The sequence below is a fragment of the Arachis ipaensis genome, chromosome B05 (assembly GCF_000816755.2).
Source record: "Arachis ipaensis cultivar K30076 chromosome B05, Araip1.1, whole genome shotgun sequence".
Taxonomy (NCBI): domain Eukaryota; kingdom Viridiplantae; phylum Streptophyta; class Magnoliopsida; order Fabales; family Fabaceae; genus Arachis; species Arachis ipaensis.
In genome coordinates, this window is record NC_029789.2 from 8981396 (window position 1) to 8996623 (window position 15228).

At 36.4% G+C, this 15228-nt stretch overlaps 2 protein-coding genes and 1 long non-coding RNA gene across 3 annotated transcripts in view; 1 reads left to right on the forward strand and 2 right to left on the reverse strand.

Moving 5' to 3' along the window:
• LOC110271742 lies at positions 1250-5407 on the reverse strand. The gene is made up of 3 exons (XR_002362368.1): positions 5261-5407; positions 5109-5163; positions 1250-1567 (listed from the first exon to the last, which is right to left on the reverse strand). It is a non-coding gene; the product is annotated as an uncharacterized LOC110271742 (long non-coding RNA).
• LOC107642811 (cytochrome P450 CYP82D47) lies at positions 7562-10164 on the forward strand. The gene is made up of 2 exons (XM_016346287.2): positions 7562-8551; positions 8884-10164. The coding sequence occupies exons 1-2, from the start codon at positions 7619-7621 to the stop codon at positions 9511-9513; spliced, it is 1563 nt and encodes a 520-aa protein (XP_016201773.1). The 5' UTR covers positions 7562-7618; the 3' UTR covers positions 9514-10164.
• Positions 10599-15228, reverse strand: part of LOC107642810 (extra-large guanine nucleotide-binding protein 1) — a gene marked incomplete at its 5' end in the record, with an annotated part of 5201 nt that continues 571 nt past the window's right edge. Inside the window, 8 exons of the mRNA XM_016346286.2 lie at positions 10599-11505; positions 12186-12349; positions 12483-12724; positions 13038-13215; positions 13329-13514; positions 13604-13708; positions 13816-13953; positions 14061-15228. Coding sequence (XP_016201772.2) covers positions 10914-11505; positions 12186-12349; positions 12483-12724; positions 13038-13215; positions 13329-13514; positions 13604-13708; positions 13816-13953; positions 14061-15228 — 2773 coding nt within the window. The remainder of the gene's footprint in view (positions 11506-12185; positions 12350-12482; positions 12725-13037; positions 13216-13328; positions 13515-13603; positions 13709-13815; positions 13954-14060) is intronic.

The window sequence follows — 15228 nt, forward strand, 5'->3', positions numbered from 1 at the left end:
CCATTTGTTCTTGCACCAGTCAGAAACAATTTAAGCTTGTATCTGATTTTTCTTTTTCTCTGTACTCTTTCATTAGAGAGTGTTGTGAGGTGTAGTTAGATATTTGCTTTGAGAGAGTGTGGGTGTACTGGGGTGCCGGTGAGAGAAAGAAGTCTATGTGTTGTAACAATTTTCACATAGTGATATTCTCTGGTTGTCATTTGACAACGGCCGTGGTTTTTTCTCCGGTAATTGGAGTTTCCACGTTAAATTCTTGTGTTGTGATTGTGTCTATTTTATTTCTCTGTCAAACGTGTTTTCTCAAGGGGGAATGGTGTTTTATTCCCAACAAGGATAAGATAGAATTTGAGATTTTTTGGTATATAAGTTTTATTATATCAATTGATGTTAAGATTAACTTATTAGAGTTTTATTGTTATGTTTGTGGTATTAGATACTCAAAGGAATTACTCTCCTTACTTGTTAAAACCAGTGGAGTAGAAGTCCCTCTCTTGGATTTTAGTTTATGAGTAAACTTTGTATTTATAGTTAAATTTTAGTATTGTATCATTTTTATAATTATTAAAAATAATTTTAAAATTAATTATTTAGTTATTTATTAACTTATTTGTCAACATGATGTTATATTAAATATTTTACAAAGTAAAAAAAAATTCCACTTGAGACATAGTATTTTGTGTTGAAATTAATTGTCATTTGAGAAATTAAATTACAATATAGATATTATCTTACGTATACACTTTGAATGTAAATTTAGTATTGAATTTGGATAAAGTTATTACATGAATTATTACTATTGAATTGATGATGCACTAATTGATTTGTTTGACAACTTTTAGCTTGATAATAATTTGTATGTCAAAATATTTTGGAAGGTTCTATGACAGAAACTGCAGCTAGCAGCAGTAAGCGCTAGACTTGGTGCACTTTGTCAGTATATAATTACATTTTCAAGACCATATGAGATGAAATAGTTCCTGTTTATTTCATGTCCACAAAACTAGTGGAATATGTCTGTTTCAGAATTCACACAAAGAAAAATGTAACACCCTACCACACAGAACCTTACGCTTAAATCGTAAAGTAGAGGTGGCGAGGTATTAAGACCTATAAAAGTAAAATACGCACATAATTATAGTAGAAATAATTCATATCTAGAAGCCTTCAAGATTAAGCTAAACAAAAGCGACAACAGAAAATCATTTCACATTCGCGTGGATAATCGTAAAACGGATAGATAAGGTCAAAAGAAGGCTAAAAAAAACATAATATATAGATCAGAGTTCCAAAACACAGATATCAAGCTCCAAACTCGACCTGCGAAGTTAAGGCCGGCTAGAGTATATAATTATATATATACATACAACTCAAAATAAAACTCAAACTACATAATAAATACCTGTTTCTCCAAATCAACCTTTAGGAGGGACAAACATAAAATATATACAGAGAAAAATTTATATACATATATACATAGCATAAATACAAAATACAGCATCCCAAAATAATCAAACTTCGCTTGCACAAGAAACTCCAGATGCTCAGCAAGGTGCTTCTCGACCTACATCTGAAAAATAACAGAATATATATGGAATGAGAACCGGGGGTTCTCAATATGGTAAAGATGCCCACATAGTTAATATAAAAGGTCTCGGAAAAGTCAGAGGCATTCCTAGAACTTCGACACTCAGATTTCAACTTATAAATCCAACTAAACCATAAATTAAGTAAGTTATCTAAAGTTTTCAAGTTCTAAATCTAACTTTAACTTAATACTTCACTTTCTGTCTCCTCTAATCCTCCGAATAACTAGTGGAACAACCCCCTCTCTCACCTCCGCCAAGAGGGATTTCTCAAAAAACATACACATACAATTTAAGCAAGGAAAACATAGATAGACGAGCAATTACAGCAAGTAGAACAAGTAGTAGATAAGCAAACCAAAACAATGCACACTCAAGCAAAACAAACAAATGTATATGATGTATGCCTGTCCTATGGCTAATGAGTCTCATCTGTCGGTTATAAAGGCAAACCCGACATGTCCGGTAGCTAATCCGAACACAGTCTCTCTGTTGTGCATTAATACCATTAGAGGGAATACGTGCCATGTCATCATTAGAGGGAATATGTGCCCTGTCACCATTAGAGGGAATATGTACCCTGTCACCATTAGAGAGAATAGGTATCCTGTCACCCTTACAATCAAAGAGAAAACACAGACATACTTGTCATCAATCATCCTCAATCATGTCTCATTTATCATAATCATTCAATTTCATAATCAAAATCAGTTTTCATCATTCTTCTTCCTCATCTCTTTCTCGAAGCAAGTGGACAACGCCACTGCCTCTTACCCGAGGTCTCAACTTTTAATCAAATTCAATTTCATTTTCAAATTCATTTTTCAATATCATTCAGTTCATTCAGAAATCATACTTTTGAAATCAAATATCATCATCCTTCCTTCAAATTCAATCATCATCATTCCTCACATTTCGTTCATTAATAATTCAAACTCAAAACATAATTCATTCTTTCCTAAATAAAACAAACTCGAAACGTAATCCTTTTCTTAATAACTCAAAATCAAATTATAAAATCCTTAAAAAATCTAAATCTTTCTAAATAACCACCTCAAGTCAAAACTCCAATTCTTATAGAAATTTTGGCAGTATCTCCTCTAAAACTCAAACTCCTACCACCCTTTAAGGGTCCTAACCATCAAACCAAACACCTCTCAGTCATTCAAATCATTTTCAGTATCAAATTATTTCAAAATCAAACAAATTTCAATATTAAATCTTTTCTCAAAACCAACCAACTCCAATAGCAAATTATTTACAAAAACCGAACCACACATCATATACTATATACATAATCTATCAAAAATTCATTCAGTTCATTCTTATCTTAAGGTCTCTAGCCTAAGTTTTCACGTGACATTAAACATTAACTACGAGAAACCAAAACCATACCTTAGCCGATTCCTCCCTGAGCTTAGAACTCCTCAAAAACCTCTCTTTTCACAAGCTCCAACCTTCCAAACGTCAATTCCTTAAACTTAATCACCTGGATTTCGTTTCAAACCGCCCAATTGAACTCCAAATTAACAAGAACACAATCTAATTCACACAATATCACTATAATCATCATAGGGTTCACTAATTCAATATTTCACAAGGGTTCAACAATTCTTTACCTTACCCACAGATTAATTGAACAAAACCCAGTGATTATCCGTTGCTAGAGTTCACTTAAACCATCAAAATCATTCAATTTCTCAATACCCAAATCCTAAAATTATGAAATTTAGGAAGGAGAGAACTGGGAGAGAAATGCTAATCTCTTACCACTTTGTTCAGATAGAATTGAAAAAAATTTTGAGACAAACACGTGGTCGCTGACGACTCATCAATCAGAGCTCCGGATTGAAAGTTATGGACGATTGAATTTTCGGTGGCGAGAGTTAGGGTTTTAGCATTAATTCCCTTTCCTCAATGCGTTTGCATGAGTGAAATAGGGAAAAGAAGCTCTCTGCCTGTTTATAGGGTGGGCTTTGGGTTCTCGGGCCTGGTTCGGGTTCGGTTCAGCCCGTTTGGCCTAATTTTGGGCCAAATTCTTTAAAATTAGTGTCAAAACTCATATTTTAATTATTTCTACTTTATTAAACTATAAAATTTAATTTCTTAATTTTGTTAGTTAATAGTTAATTTATTAGTTAATTATTTACTAATTACCCAAGGTTTACAGAAAACAATTTAAGTATGATTTCTGTCTGTTATTTTGACTTTTCTAAATTAGATGACATTCCGCTTATATTTATATAAAATAAGAAAGTTTGAATGTTTGATATCTATAAGTAATTATCCTTGTGTTTGAGTATATTTCTGTCACTATTATTAAAATGGATTTATTTTGACTAAAAGTTAATTATTTATAGAATTGTCTCTCGTGGGGTTATGGATGCTCTATTTACTAACTGAGTTGCAAAACTCACTCTGTTGTTCGTTCATTTTTTTCAGATATGGGCTTGATTCTAATCCAACTTCATCAGTTCCGCTCTAGTTTTGTTTATGTTTGTGAGTCCTTTACTGTTCAAGGGCTTGATGTTTTGTGTAAATAACTTTAAAGCTCTTTAGAGTTGTTAAACAGCTCTATGTGACACAGGCATGATCCGACTTTAGTGACTTGAGTATGTTGCTTTGTAAATATTCTAGTAAATGAAACTAATAGACCATGTTTTGCTATAAATATTAAAGTCAAATTTTATGAAATATGCTGAGTATGTTTTAAATATGATGTTGAGAATGTGTTGCCTTTTAGTATAATTGGAAATTTTATTTGTTATGTTTTCTGTAATATTGATTTTTGAGGCTTGCTTTGGAAGATTTTCCTAAGCGCCAGTCACGGTCAAATTGAGTCGTGACATTCACGGGCCCAACTTTCATTTGAAACAAGTTTGACTAGATTTAGAAATCCGGAAGCCAAGTTATGACCCGCCGAAATTGATCAAAAATAAATTTTTTACCAAAAAGTTCAAAACCTCATTCTTTCCGAAACTAACCAAATTATTCCTACTCTATATCACACATTCATTTACTTACATAATTAACATCCCTTCCACTTGATACATTAATTTAACACAACATCACACAATTTCACCAATATCATTCATATACACACCAATCATCTTAAACATCACCTACATGAATATATAACATTAAATTCATCACTCCAACTATTCAAACCATTCACAAAAACCAACAATAATCACCAATCCTGAACAATTCATATAATTCAACTTATCCTACGGTCAATTAGTCTAAGTTTTCACGTGACATTATATATTATTTATAAGAAACAAAAATCATACTTTGGTCAATTATTCTCTAAGTTCGAAACACCTCAAAATCCTCAACTCACATGCTCCAAGCTTTCACCAAATAGATTTTCAGCTCCCAATACTCAACTCAATCTCAAACTTCATCAATTTTGTTCTAATTCACATATATACCACCTAATTTCACATCATTACATACATATTCACAAATTTAATACCTAATCTCACATAATTAAAGAATTCACAAGAATTTTGAATGCCTCACCTTACCAATGGACGTTTGAGACAAGACCCAATAATCTGCCAAAGCTAATTCAACCCTATGACATTAAACTCACATAATCCTCAATACAACAATCCAAATTTTCAAAATTGAAGGAGGGTAAGGAGCTGGGTGAGAAATGAAATTTTTTTTACCATTTTGTACGGATGAATTTGTAGAGTTCGACGCGGTGGCCACGTAGCTACAAACGGTGCAGCGACCGGAACTCTGAATTAAAAGTTGTGATGAATTGAAATTGAAGAACAAGGATTTGGAGCTCTCTTGTTCTTCCCCCTTTATGTTTCAATGTGGCACTCTAATGATTTCGGGCAAAAGAGCTGAAGCTCTTTCATCTAAGGGCAAGTGGGTTTGGGCCTTGGGTCTAATGTGGGCTCGATTCAATCGGTTTGGTTCGACGGCCTAATTTTAAGCCAAAATCTTTAAAATTAATATTAAAATTCATATTTTAATTATTTTTTACTTCGTTAAACTATAAAATTTATTTTTCTAAATTTTTTAAATAATAATTTATTTATTAGATAATTATTCATTATTTTCGCGAAATTTACAAAAGACTTAATTGATTTTATTTTTTTTTTCACGGACTAATTAGTTCGAGGTTAAAATCCTCGGACATAGTAAGTGGTGGTGTGTACTATGGTACATTAGATGGCCTAAAATCCTTTAGATTACACATGAAAAGTAGAGGTGTTCATGGATCGGATCTGATCTGCATATTTACAATATTTATCCGAATCTGATCCGAAAAATGCGTATATCGATCCGATCCGCAAGGTTATTGAATCGGATTGCGGATTTTATATAGGTATCTGCATATCCGCGGATCCGCAAAAATAAATAAATAAATAAGTAAATATTATTTTTATATTTTATTTTAACTAATAATTATCATATATCTTGTATTATTTTATTTTTATTATGTAAGAAAAGTATGTTTAATTATATTTTAAGAGTAAACATGTTTAAAATATTAGAAAAATAATATTTTATTGATATTTTTTAAATAAAAATAAGTTTTTTAAAATATTTATATATTTTGTGAATATATCCGAGATCCAATCCGATCCGATCTGCAAATATGTGGAGTGGATTAGATCGGATCCAAGCGTAAAAATTGCAGATATTGGATCCGATCCGTTAATTTTAGTGCGAATCGGTTCGAGATTTTGGTTATATACGAGTCGATCCGATCCTCCTTCACCCCTTAATGAAAAGCAAACAAGAGGATTTCTAAATACAGAACTAAGAACACTTTAACTGAAAGAAGATATGCTTTGGAAATTAGGTTTGATATTCTTGGCAAATCAAAAAAACAAAATAGGGATTGACAGTTCCATTCTGATAAACAAGTTGATTTATGATCAGATCATCACTGTATCTTATACTACCTACATCGCAATTCATTAGTGAATACAGTAGACAAACTAATCATTTTGTATTATGGAAGAGAGCATAGTGTATTAATTTTCTTGTAACAAGTAAATGGAAGTGCTACTGATTCTATTTACCTGTAAACAATGCACATTAGAGCCAATATAATATTCAGAAGCAACTAATTACAAGTTGCATTTAGAAGCCAAATGAAGACAAGAAAGTAATTAATCCATGCTTTAGGACACATAATCATGTGAAGTTTGTGCCAACAAGACAAAAGTGTAAACAAGAACAGAATCTTGAGTCAGCAAGAAAAGTAGTAAAACATACAGAAATCTGATTTCCTGTACCTGTTTGTAGATAAAGCAATAAAATAAGCTCAGCTTTTCTGGATCAAATCGTTGTTGGATGATTTGATTACAATAAATTAGTGTGACATATAAGAGAGACATACCAAAATTTTTTTTATGACTTTTCGTTATCCTTGGGAGTCATTTGTATAAATTCAGTGAGAATGAATCATCTCCAATCAAATTTTCCCTTTGATAAGTATAGTTTTTCATCATACAATTTTTAAAAGGGTTCAAACAAAATATGTGACATTATAACTGTATGATGAAATATTACTGTTAATATTAACAAGTAGGAAATTCAATAGAGAAGATTCGAAATCTTGGTGCAGATGCCAACTTGGTTTAATGATTTGGCCTACCCTCTCCTATCTTAGGACCACCTTTTATTTACTATAATTTCTAAAAAGATAGTACCAACCAAATACGTTTGAAAAGAAATTTGAATGTCAAATTCAAATGTAACATAGTTTTTAACCAAGCAATTCACTAATTAACTGGTCAAGTAACTCGTCAATTTTACAAAATACACATTTATAGTATTATAGAGTTGATATTTTAACCATGAAAATTGTACAAATATAAAGTTTAATTTATATATTTGTTATATTGAGAGCCACTGACATTATCCATGCCGAAAATCTCCTTATCCATACCTGCCACCCATTTTCTCAAGTCGGTTAGATACATTGCTGAGGTAAGCAAAGTTGTATATATAAGTGCTTTAGCATTGGAACATAACTAGGTCATGGTTAAGAATCAAAGATCATGGATACCTCAATGCTCAAAATTCTCGTTTCAACCATTCTTTCCCTCTTCATTAGTGCTTCCATTTTGTATTTCTTAAAGAAAAAACACACTACCAACAAAAAGAAACAATGCAGTGCCCCTCAAGCAAGGGGTGCATGGCCTATTATTGGCCATCTTCACCTCTTTGGAAGCCATCAACTCACACACAGAACACTTGGTGCTATGGCTGAAGAACATGGACCAATCTTCACTATTAAACTTGGTTCATACAAAGTTCTTGTGTTGAGTAGCTGTGAGATGGTGAAGGAATGTTTCACCATCCATGACAAAGCATTCTCCACAAGACCTTGTGTTGCAGCCTCAAAGCTAATGGGATATGACTGTGCCATGTTTGGTTTCACTCCTTATGGACCTTACTGGCGTGAGATTAGGAAGCTAACTACTCTTCAGCTTCTTTCAAACCATAGACTTGAACTCCTCAAGAAAACAAGAGAAACTGAGTTGGATTCTGCAATAAGGAAGCTTTACAAGATAGAAGGAGGGGTTTTTGTTGATATGAAGGAGTGGTTTGGCGATTTGACACACAGTGTTTCTTTGAGAATGGTGGGAGGGAGGCCATACTATGGGGAAAGTGGTGATGGCTATGAAGAAAGTGAAGAAGCAAGGAGGTATAAGAAGGCTATGAGAGAGTGTGTGCGTTTGTTTGGGGTGTTTGTCTTGTCTGATGCAATTCCATCTCTTGGTTGGTTAGATTTCAATGGACATGAGAAGGCTATGAAGAAAACAGCTAGTGAAATGGATACCCTGGTGAAAGGGTGGCTTGATGAACACAAAAGGAAAAGAGCTTCCAATAAGGAAGAGCAGGATTTCATGGATGTCATGCTTAATAATCTGCAGAATGCTCATGTTTTTGGTTATAGTGCTGATACCATCATCAAGGCTACTTGTTTGGTAAGTAAGTAATTCATTCAGCTAACCAACTGCTTTTTGCGTTTGCTTCTGTAACATGTCTCATTTGATCAACCATTTTACGTTTAAAAGGATTTGTAATAAAAAGAACTGTTCCAATTTCTAATAAAACTTGCATCTTTGGAATTTGGTTAGTCTATGTTGATCTTCTCACAGTTTATAGATAGAGAATTGTGTTATTTTTATGCCATATAATCTGATTCAACACTAAGATTAGTTTAGTAAAGGAATGGAATAATATAAGCCTTTTGGTAATGTTATCTTTTCAGTTTGGCATTTAACTTAAATACTCCTACTATGAATATTGTTTGCAGAATCTGATACTAGCAGGAAGTGATGCTACCATGGTTACTCTAACATGGGCGCTATCTCTGCTACTCAACAACAAAACAGAACTGAAAAGGGTGCAAGAAGAGATCAACATTCACATCGGAAACGAGAGGAAGGTAGAAGAATCAGACATAAGCAAGTTAGAGTACTTGCAAGCCGTAGTGAAAGAAACTCTAAGACTATATCCACCAAGTCCCATCATAACCTTTCGTGCAGCCATGGAAGACTGCACTTTCTCATGCGGATATCACATCCCTGCAGGCACACACCTAATGGTGAATGCATGGAAGATCCACAGGGATGGTGATGTATGGGAAGATCCACAGAATTTCAAGCCCCAAAGGTTCTTGACAACACACAAGCATGTTGATGTGAGAGGTCAGAACTTTGAGCTTGTGCCTTTCAGTTCTGGAAGGAGGGCTTGCCCTGGTGCCTCCCTGGCTCTGCGTGTCGTGCATCTAACGCTAGCTAGGTTGTTACAATCTTTTGAAATCGATTCTCCTTCGGATGAAGCTGTAGACATGACAGAGAGCTTTGGCCTCACCAATTTGAAAGCCACCCCACTTCAAGTTCTCCTAACACCACGTCTACACCCCAAGCTTTATGAATTATGAATTCTGAGAGCCTTTGGAATGTGATAGGTTTTCAATCTTTAAATGCTTTACTTGTTTAATCATTACTGGTGTAGCAACTACAAGCTGTTGCAATAAAGTAATCTGTAAGTTGTTACAATAAATTGAGATGCTAGTGGAAGTTGGCGAAAGAAAACATAAATGACACCTTAAACAAGCAAACATGTAAAAGCACGCTGCTAAGCATTTACAAAGTTCATGCTTCTTCTGCAGCAAAGAGATTGACGGAGGGTGAATCAAATTGGGACTGAGCGGCGTTGGATTCAACCAAAAAGAAACTGACAAGAAACAATGTTTGTTAGAGTAGAGGATGGTTGTACTTTCACTCATGTTGTAAAAGTAAAACAACTCACAATGAAGTCTCACATTGGCTAAGGCAAACAACAGAGAACTAAGGTGTCAATATAAAATAAACATATCAACACATGTCAAGGCATACCTTTCTCGGCCTTTTGGCTAAGATCAAGTGTAGTATCTGTTCTTATCAGTTTAATATCTGATATGTGAGCCAATGGCTCACACGGTATTAAATTAATTTATTCAGGGTGAGAAGCCACCTCAATAGCTTGCTATTGGGCTTCTTCTGCGTCGCCCTTTGTGTTGCACTATTGCAAGGGCCTGGCGCAACCCACCAATTTAGTTTGAAGATTTGTGGTCTCTTGTTCCTAGGACTCTATTTTTCTCCTAACTGTATGGCGCGGGGTTGTGGCGGTAATCTTTTTGGGGGTTTGAAGGTTCCTGTTTTCTGGTCTAAGGAAGGTGCGTTGTTGGGGTTGGGTTTAATTTTGAAAGAAGCCACGTCGTTGGCGCCATGCTTTACGAGGACGGTCTAGGCTATAAGTCAAAAGAGCCTTTCATTTTGTAGATTACTTGATTAGTGGTGCCGAACTGTAACAAGATAGCTGCTGCGTTTTGTTGTTCTTTGCAAGTGATTCCGTACCAATGGTTCACTTTTATGAGTTTATCAAATTCTTTACTCTCAGCTCCTGTTCACTAAAATATAAAATGTATCTAACACATGGGCTCCTCATATAACCATTACCTGCCATCCCATTTCTCCTTAAAAAGACAAAAGTTTGATTCCAATTCCAACTCAATCTTGAAAGGATTATCAATGTACATACAAATCCAAACATCCAGATTCTACTTTAACATGTGGGGGGAGGGAAAAAAAAAGAAGAAAGAATTTGACAATTACACCTTGATCTGTGTGATATGTGCTCAAGCCATGACATAAACAAACCCTAAAGCCTGAATCCTAGGACTAGTGCAAGCTTGAGGAAGGAATATGCTCCTTGTTACTCCTAGTTAGGTATATATGTACATCGACAGAATTCAAGTCACAAACAGGTATGACCCAAAAATCTTGTCTAAATTAGAAATCAATGAGAGAAGGAACTCGCTTCCATGCTATACATTGAGTACTCACTGGAGCTAAAGTTTGGTCTCTCCTCGCTCCACTTCAAAATTTCCTTTGCATATTTAAGTGCTGCATCAACACTACCAGGCTCCAAGCCCTTCACCACAGACACGTACAACTTTCTCCCTGTAAGAGATGAATAAAGCCTCTTGAACTTAACCGCTATGTAATGAGAACCCAGCTGACCAAGGGAGGGGTTGTGATTGATGCTGTTACTGTTGCTATTGGGCCGAGGTCGGCTAATTGTTGGATGAAAATCAGAGAACCAATCACACTTGGTCAACGGAACTTGTTCGATCTTCTCCTCAAACTGATCAACTTTGTTTAATATCAATAAGAAGTCCATATGCTCAAAAGTTGGGTGAGTGACAATGGCTTCGAAAAACTTCCTACTTAATACCATCTTATTAGTGGAACAACCATTTCCATCAACGGTAAACTGATCATAGTCACTCAAGGAAACACAGAAAATGACCATTCCAACATCCTCAAACATCTCCAACCACTTGCAATTTTCTCCTAGCCCCCTTGCATGCACCCTAATAAGTTGATACCTGCTAGCCATCCAAAACAAAAAGATGCATCAGAAACATCGTAATAATGACTTCGCCCCTAATGTAATATTCCTTTTTCCTTTCTGAAAGAGGGTAACATGTAGACAGGCATTTGAAGAGGGGAGCAAATCAATTTAACATTTCCTTATTTGAGCCAAACTTACATACAAGAAATTTCAGCAACTTCAAATAAATCCCGCAATATTTACATATCATATAACTAAAAAGCTAAAAGTTTTTGCCCATAAAATTCATGAGTCCTTGCAATTCTGGACCATCTCTCTCCTTACTAATTATAAACCATCAATATCCTACTCGTCATATTGTTAAGTGGAAAGAATTGTCTCTATAGACATATGAAGTTCTTATGTTTCTTCTGCATGCACTAAACCCTACTGCATTTGTCAAATATCATGACAGCAGGGACAGACAAAGAAATTTTCATATAAGCATTCCAATAATGTGTAGTGGAAAAATATTTTTCAGCTTCATAGGCTACTTACTACATCAATATGTACTGTATTTATTCTCCATCATATCGCATATGCTGGTCACAAAATTTACCGAGGAAAAAAAAAACTAAACAATATATTAACCAAAGGGAAAAGGGCACAATTTTTATTTTTGACAGAAAGCCACAATATTTGTTTGGCAGGAGACAGGCACAAATATTGACGTACCTAATCAATGAATCATGTAGATCAGCAGTTTCACCAGTTTCCTCAGGAGATGATTGGGGAAATGAAAACTCCACACAAGCCAGACCATTGGATGAAGTAACTCCCTCAGCATAGAGGATATCCAAATCCGAGGGTTCATAATCAGTCCTCAATATCTTAACAGCCTAGACATAGAATTGCCATGTTATAGACATATGCAGAATAAGAACTAAATTCGTAAAACAGTAATATACAATATACAATTAAATTATAAGAGCACACATATAAAATACTGATGAAAAATAAAAGTTATCTTACCCGCTCTAAGAAATAATTCGCGACACTAGGCAACATTTCTAGTTCACTTCTTCTTGCATATGTGGCCTTAATGGCTGCATCATTCCACAACTCCTCAATCAATGGCGCATATTCGCGTGTAGCAGCTGGAAAGATGGCATCAAGTTTGCCCGATACCATAGTTTTCAGCAACCAATCAGAGAATACTTTCAGCCTTGTACCAATGGAATACATCGTCTTCTCATCAGATTCTGGTCCAGGCCCTGTTGTGAGCCATAAGCAAAATCTTTCAATACAAATGGCAAGATAAATGTTAAATCTGCATACCTCTTATCATCTTATTCAGTAATCACTATCCAACTAATAAGGGGGGTTTTGTGTTAATTTTGGAAGGAATTATCAACCATGTGACACCTTAAACAAACATCTAAGCATGCTGCTAACCATTTAGATTTTAGACCCACAAGTACAAGGCGCACGTTTGATGGACAGTTGAACACTGGGCCATGTATTTTTCGGTGCTGAGCCAAACTGTGGCAGGAGAAGTGTATAGAAAGGAGAAAAATGGTCTCATACCTGTGTTACCAGGAGTAGAAGACTGCCATTTCTTTAAATGCCCCAAACATTCGTCTTCAAAACGCTCACGACCCTCCAGGAGTACGCCAAGATAGGCATAGACATTGCTCTGGATGGTTAACTTTATATTTTCACGCTCATCATCTGAGAAGGGGACACTGTTGTACAGAATCTTGGCCTGTCATAATTATTTAAAATTCTATGAATTTGTTGACTCTTGCTATGCATTCTTTGACACTACTGAATTAATTATTAAGAAGGACTAGATTAAATTATGAAATAACAAATCACCTGCTTGAAAATGGTACTTGTTCCAGATCCACTACAACCAACTAAGAGAAGCTTCTGAATTATTGCGTGGTCAAGGTAGTCAGGAACTGCTTTGCTAGACAGGTTGGAGTGTTGTTCTCCATAAGAATTTGAAGATTTAGAAGGTACTGGAAGGGACAGGAAAGCACATACAAGCTTGGTTCCAGCCTAACAAATGAAATAAAAGAGTAAGAAGCAAAAATTGACAGAGCAGAATGAAATAAGAGACAAATAAAATCCCATGGGAAAATGATCACCTTTCCCCATATATACCCTCGTGTATTCTTCTGTCCCTCTTCTTGGTATGAACCATCCTCATTGACCCAAAAATGTGGGTTACCAGCACATTGAACTCCTGCCAACTGCATTGTCAAAACAGGATTCTTTCAACAATTTTTCTTCCACGACAAACAAGAAATAGTTATTAAGACCTCTAAAAAGATTTTTCGCTTTATATTAAAATTTCAACCTGCAACATCCGAAGCTCTACTTTTGTTATTTCCCGACCATTGATGAAAACTTGAGTGTTTCCATTGCTAGCATCAGGCTGGATGGGGCCTCCAACATTCAGATGGGGACTGATAATCCTGGAAGGCTTTTGCCCTTCCTACAAAATTACAAGCCAATCAGCATCCATAGCAAAGCACTAAATTTAGAAGTCATGTAAGATACAAATCAAAGAAAAAAAAGGGGAAAAAATAAAATAAAGAATACCTTCCCCCAAAGACCAGACACTTTGTCATACCAATAGTTTCCAGGCTTCAGCTTCTTTGGAGGGTTTGGACAGTTCTGCAAGGTAACCAGCTCCTCATACGCAAGGGGCTTCCCATTAACAAAAATATATTCAGGTGGAAGCTGATTCACTTCACAAAACTTCTCCGCCTTCATTATCTGCCGAACCTCCAATTCATTAAGCAATCGCTTGAGCATCCGTGAGCATTTCCCTAAATTCCCTCGTTTTGACTCATCGATGGGGAATCCAATACAGGCAACACATTTCCTACCCTCCGGCATGGACCCCATAGCTCGGAGCACACAATTACTACAATACTTTGCATCACAGACAAGGCAAACCTCCTTCTCTGTGAATCTATTCCCCTTGAAGCATCTATAGCAAGACCCTTTCTTCCCCTTTGTGAGAGGCTCCCTCTTAAGAGGTCTAGTCACAGCTTCCTCCTCACCACCAAAATCCCCATCCAAAGCATCATCAGAATCCACATCGAAGGTAACAACAGGGGGGCGCCTAGCATCACCACAATCCTCAGCCTTCAGGGAAGAAACCCGAGTGGAAGGGTACTCCAAACTCAGAACAGACTCAGTGGAGGCCCATTCGTGCTGATGCAACTCGTTCGAAACCCTCAACGCACTCGAGCTTCTCCCTGACTTGTCAAAACTCTCGCAAAACTCCACAGTGCCGGAGCTTCCAGCTCCCCTCGATTCCTCCAGCATCCTGGAACTCCCACCCTCATCGGAAAACTCGCCGGAGGCATAGTTCACGTTAGAGAACTCGAACGCACCGGAGCTACTCAACTCACCCGAGAGCTCACAGACGTTGTTGCTCTGCGAAACTCTGTCCTCGAAGGCGATGACAGAGGTGGGAGACACCGTTCTCTCCGAACCTAACTCGACCTCCTTGGAAACCCTAGCTTCGGAGCCGAGAGTCCGGAGCTCCTTAGAGAATTTAACGGTGGGGTTTTTGGGCGCCACGATTGGTTGCACAACGGGTAAAGAGAGAGTATCGGAGAGAGGTACTTGAGAGACGACGGAAGCTACCGGAATGTCGTCGACGCTGATGGGAACCGCCCGGGGGAGATCGAAGGGGAGCGGCGGGCCGTCGTACTCGAGGGCGAAGGAATACTGGTCTCCGTGATGCGGCGCCGGC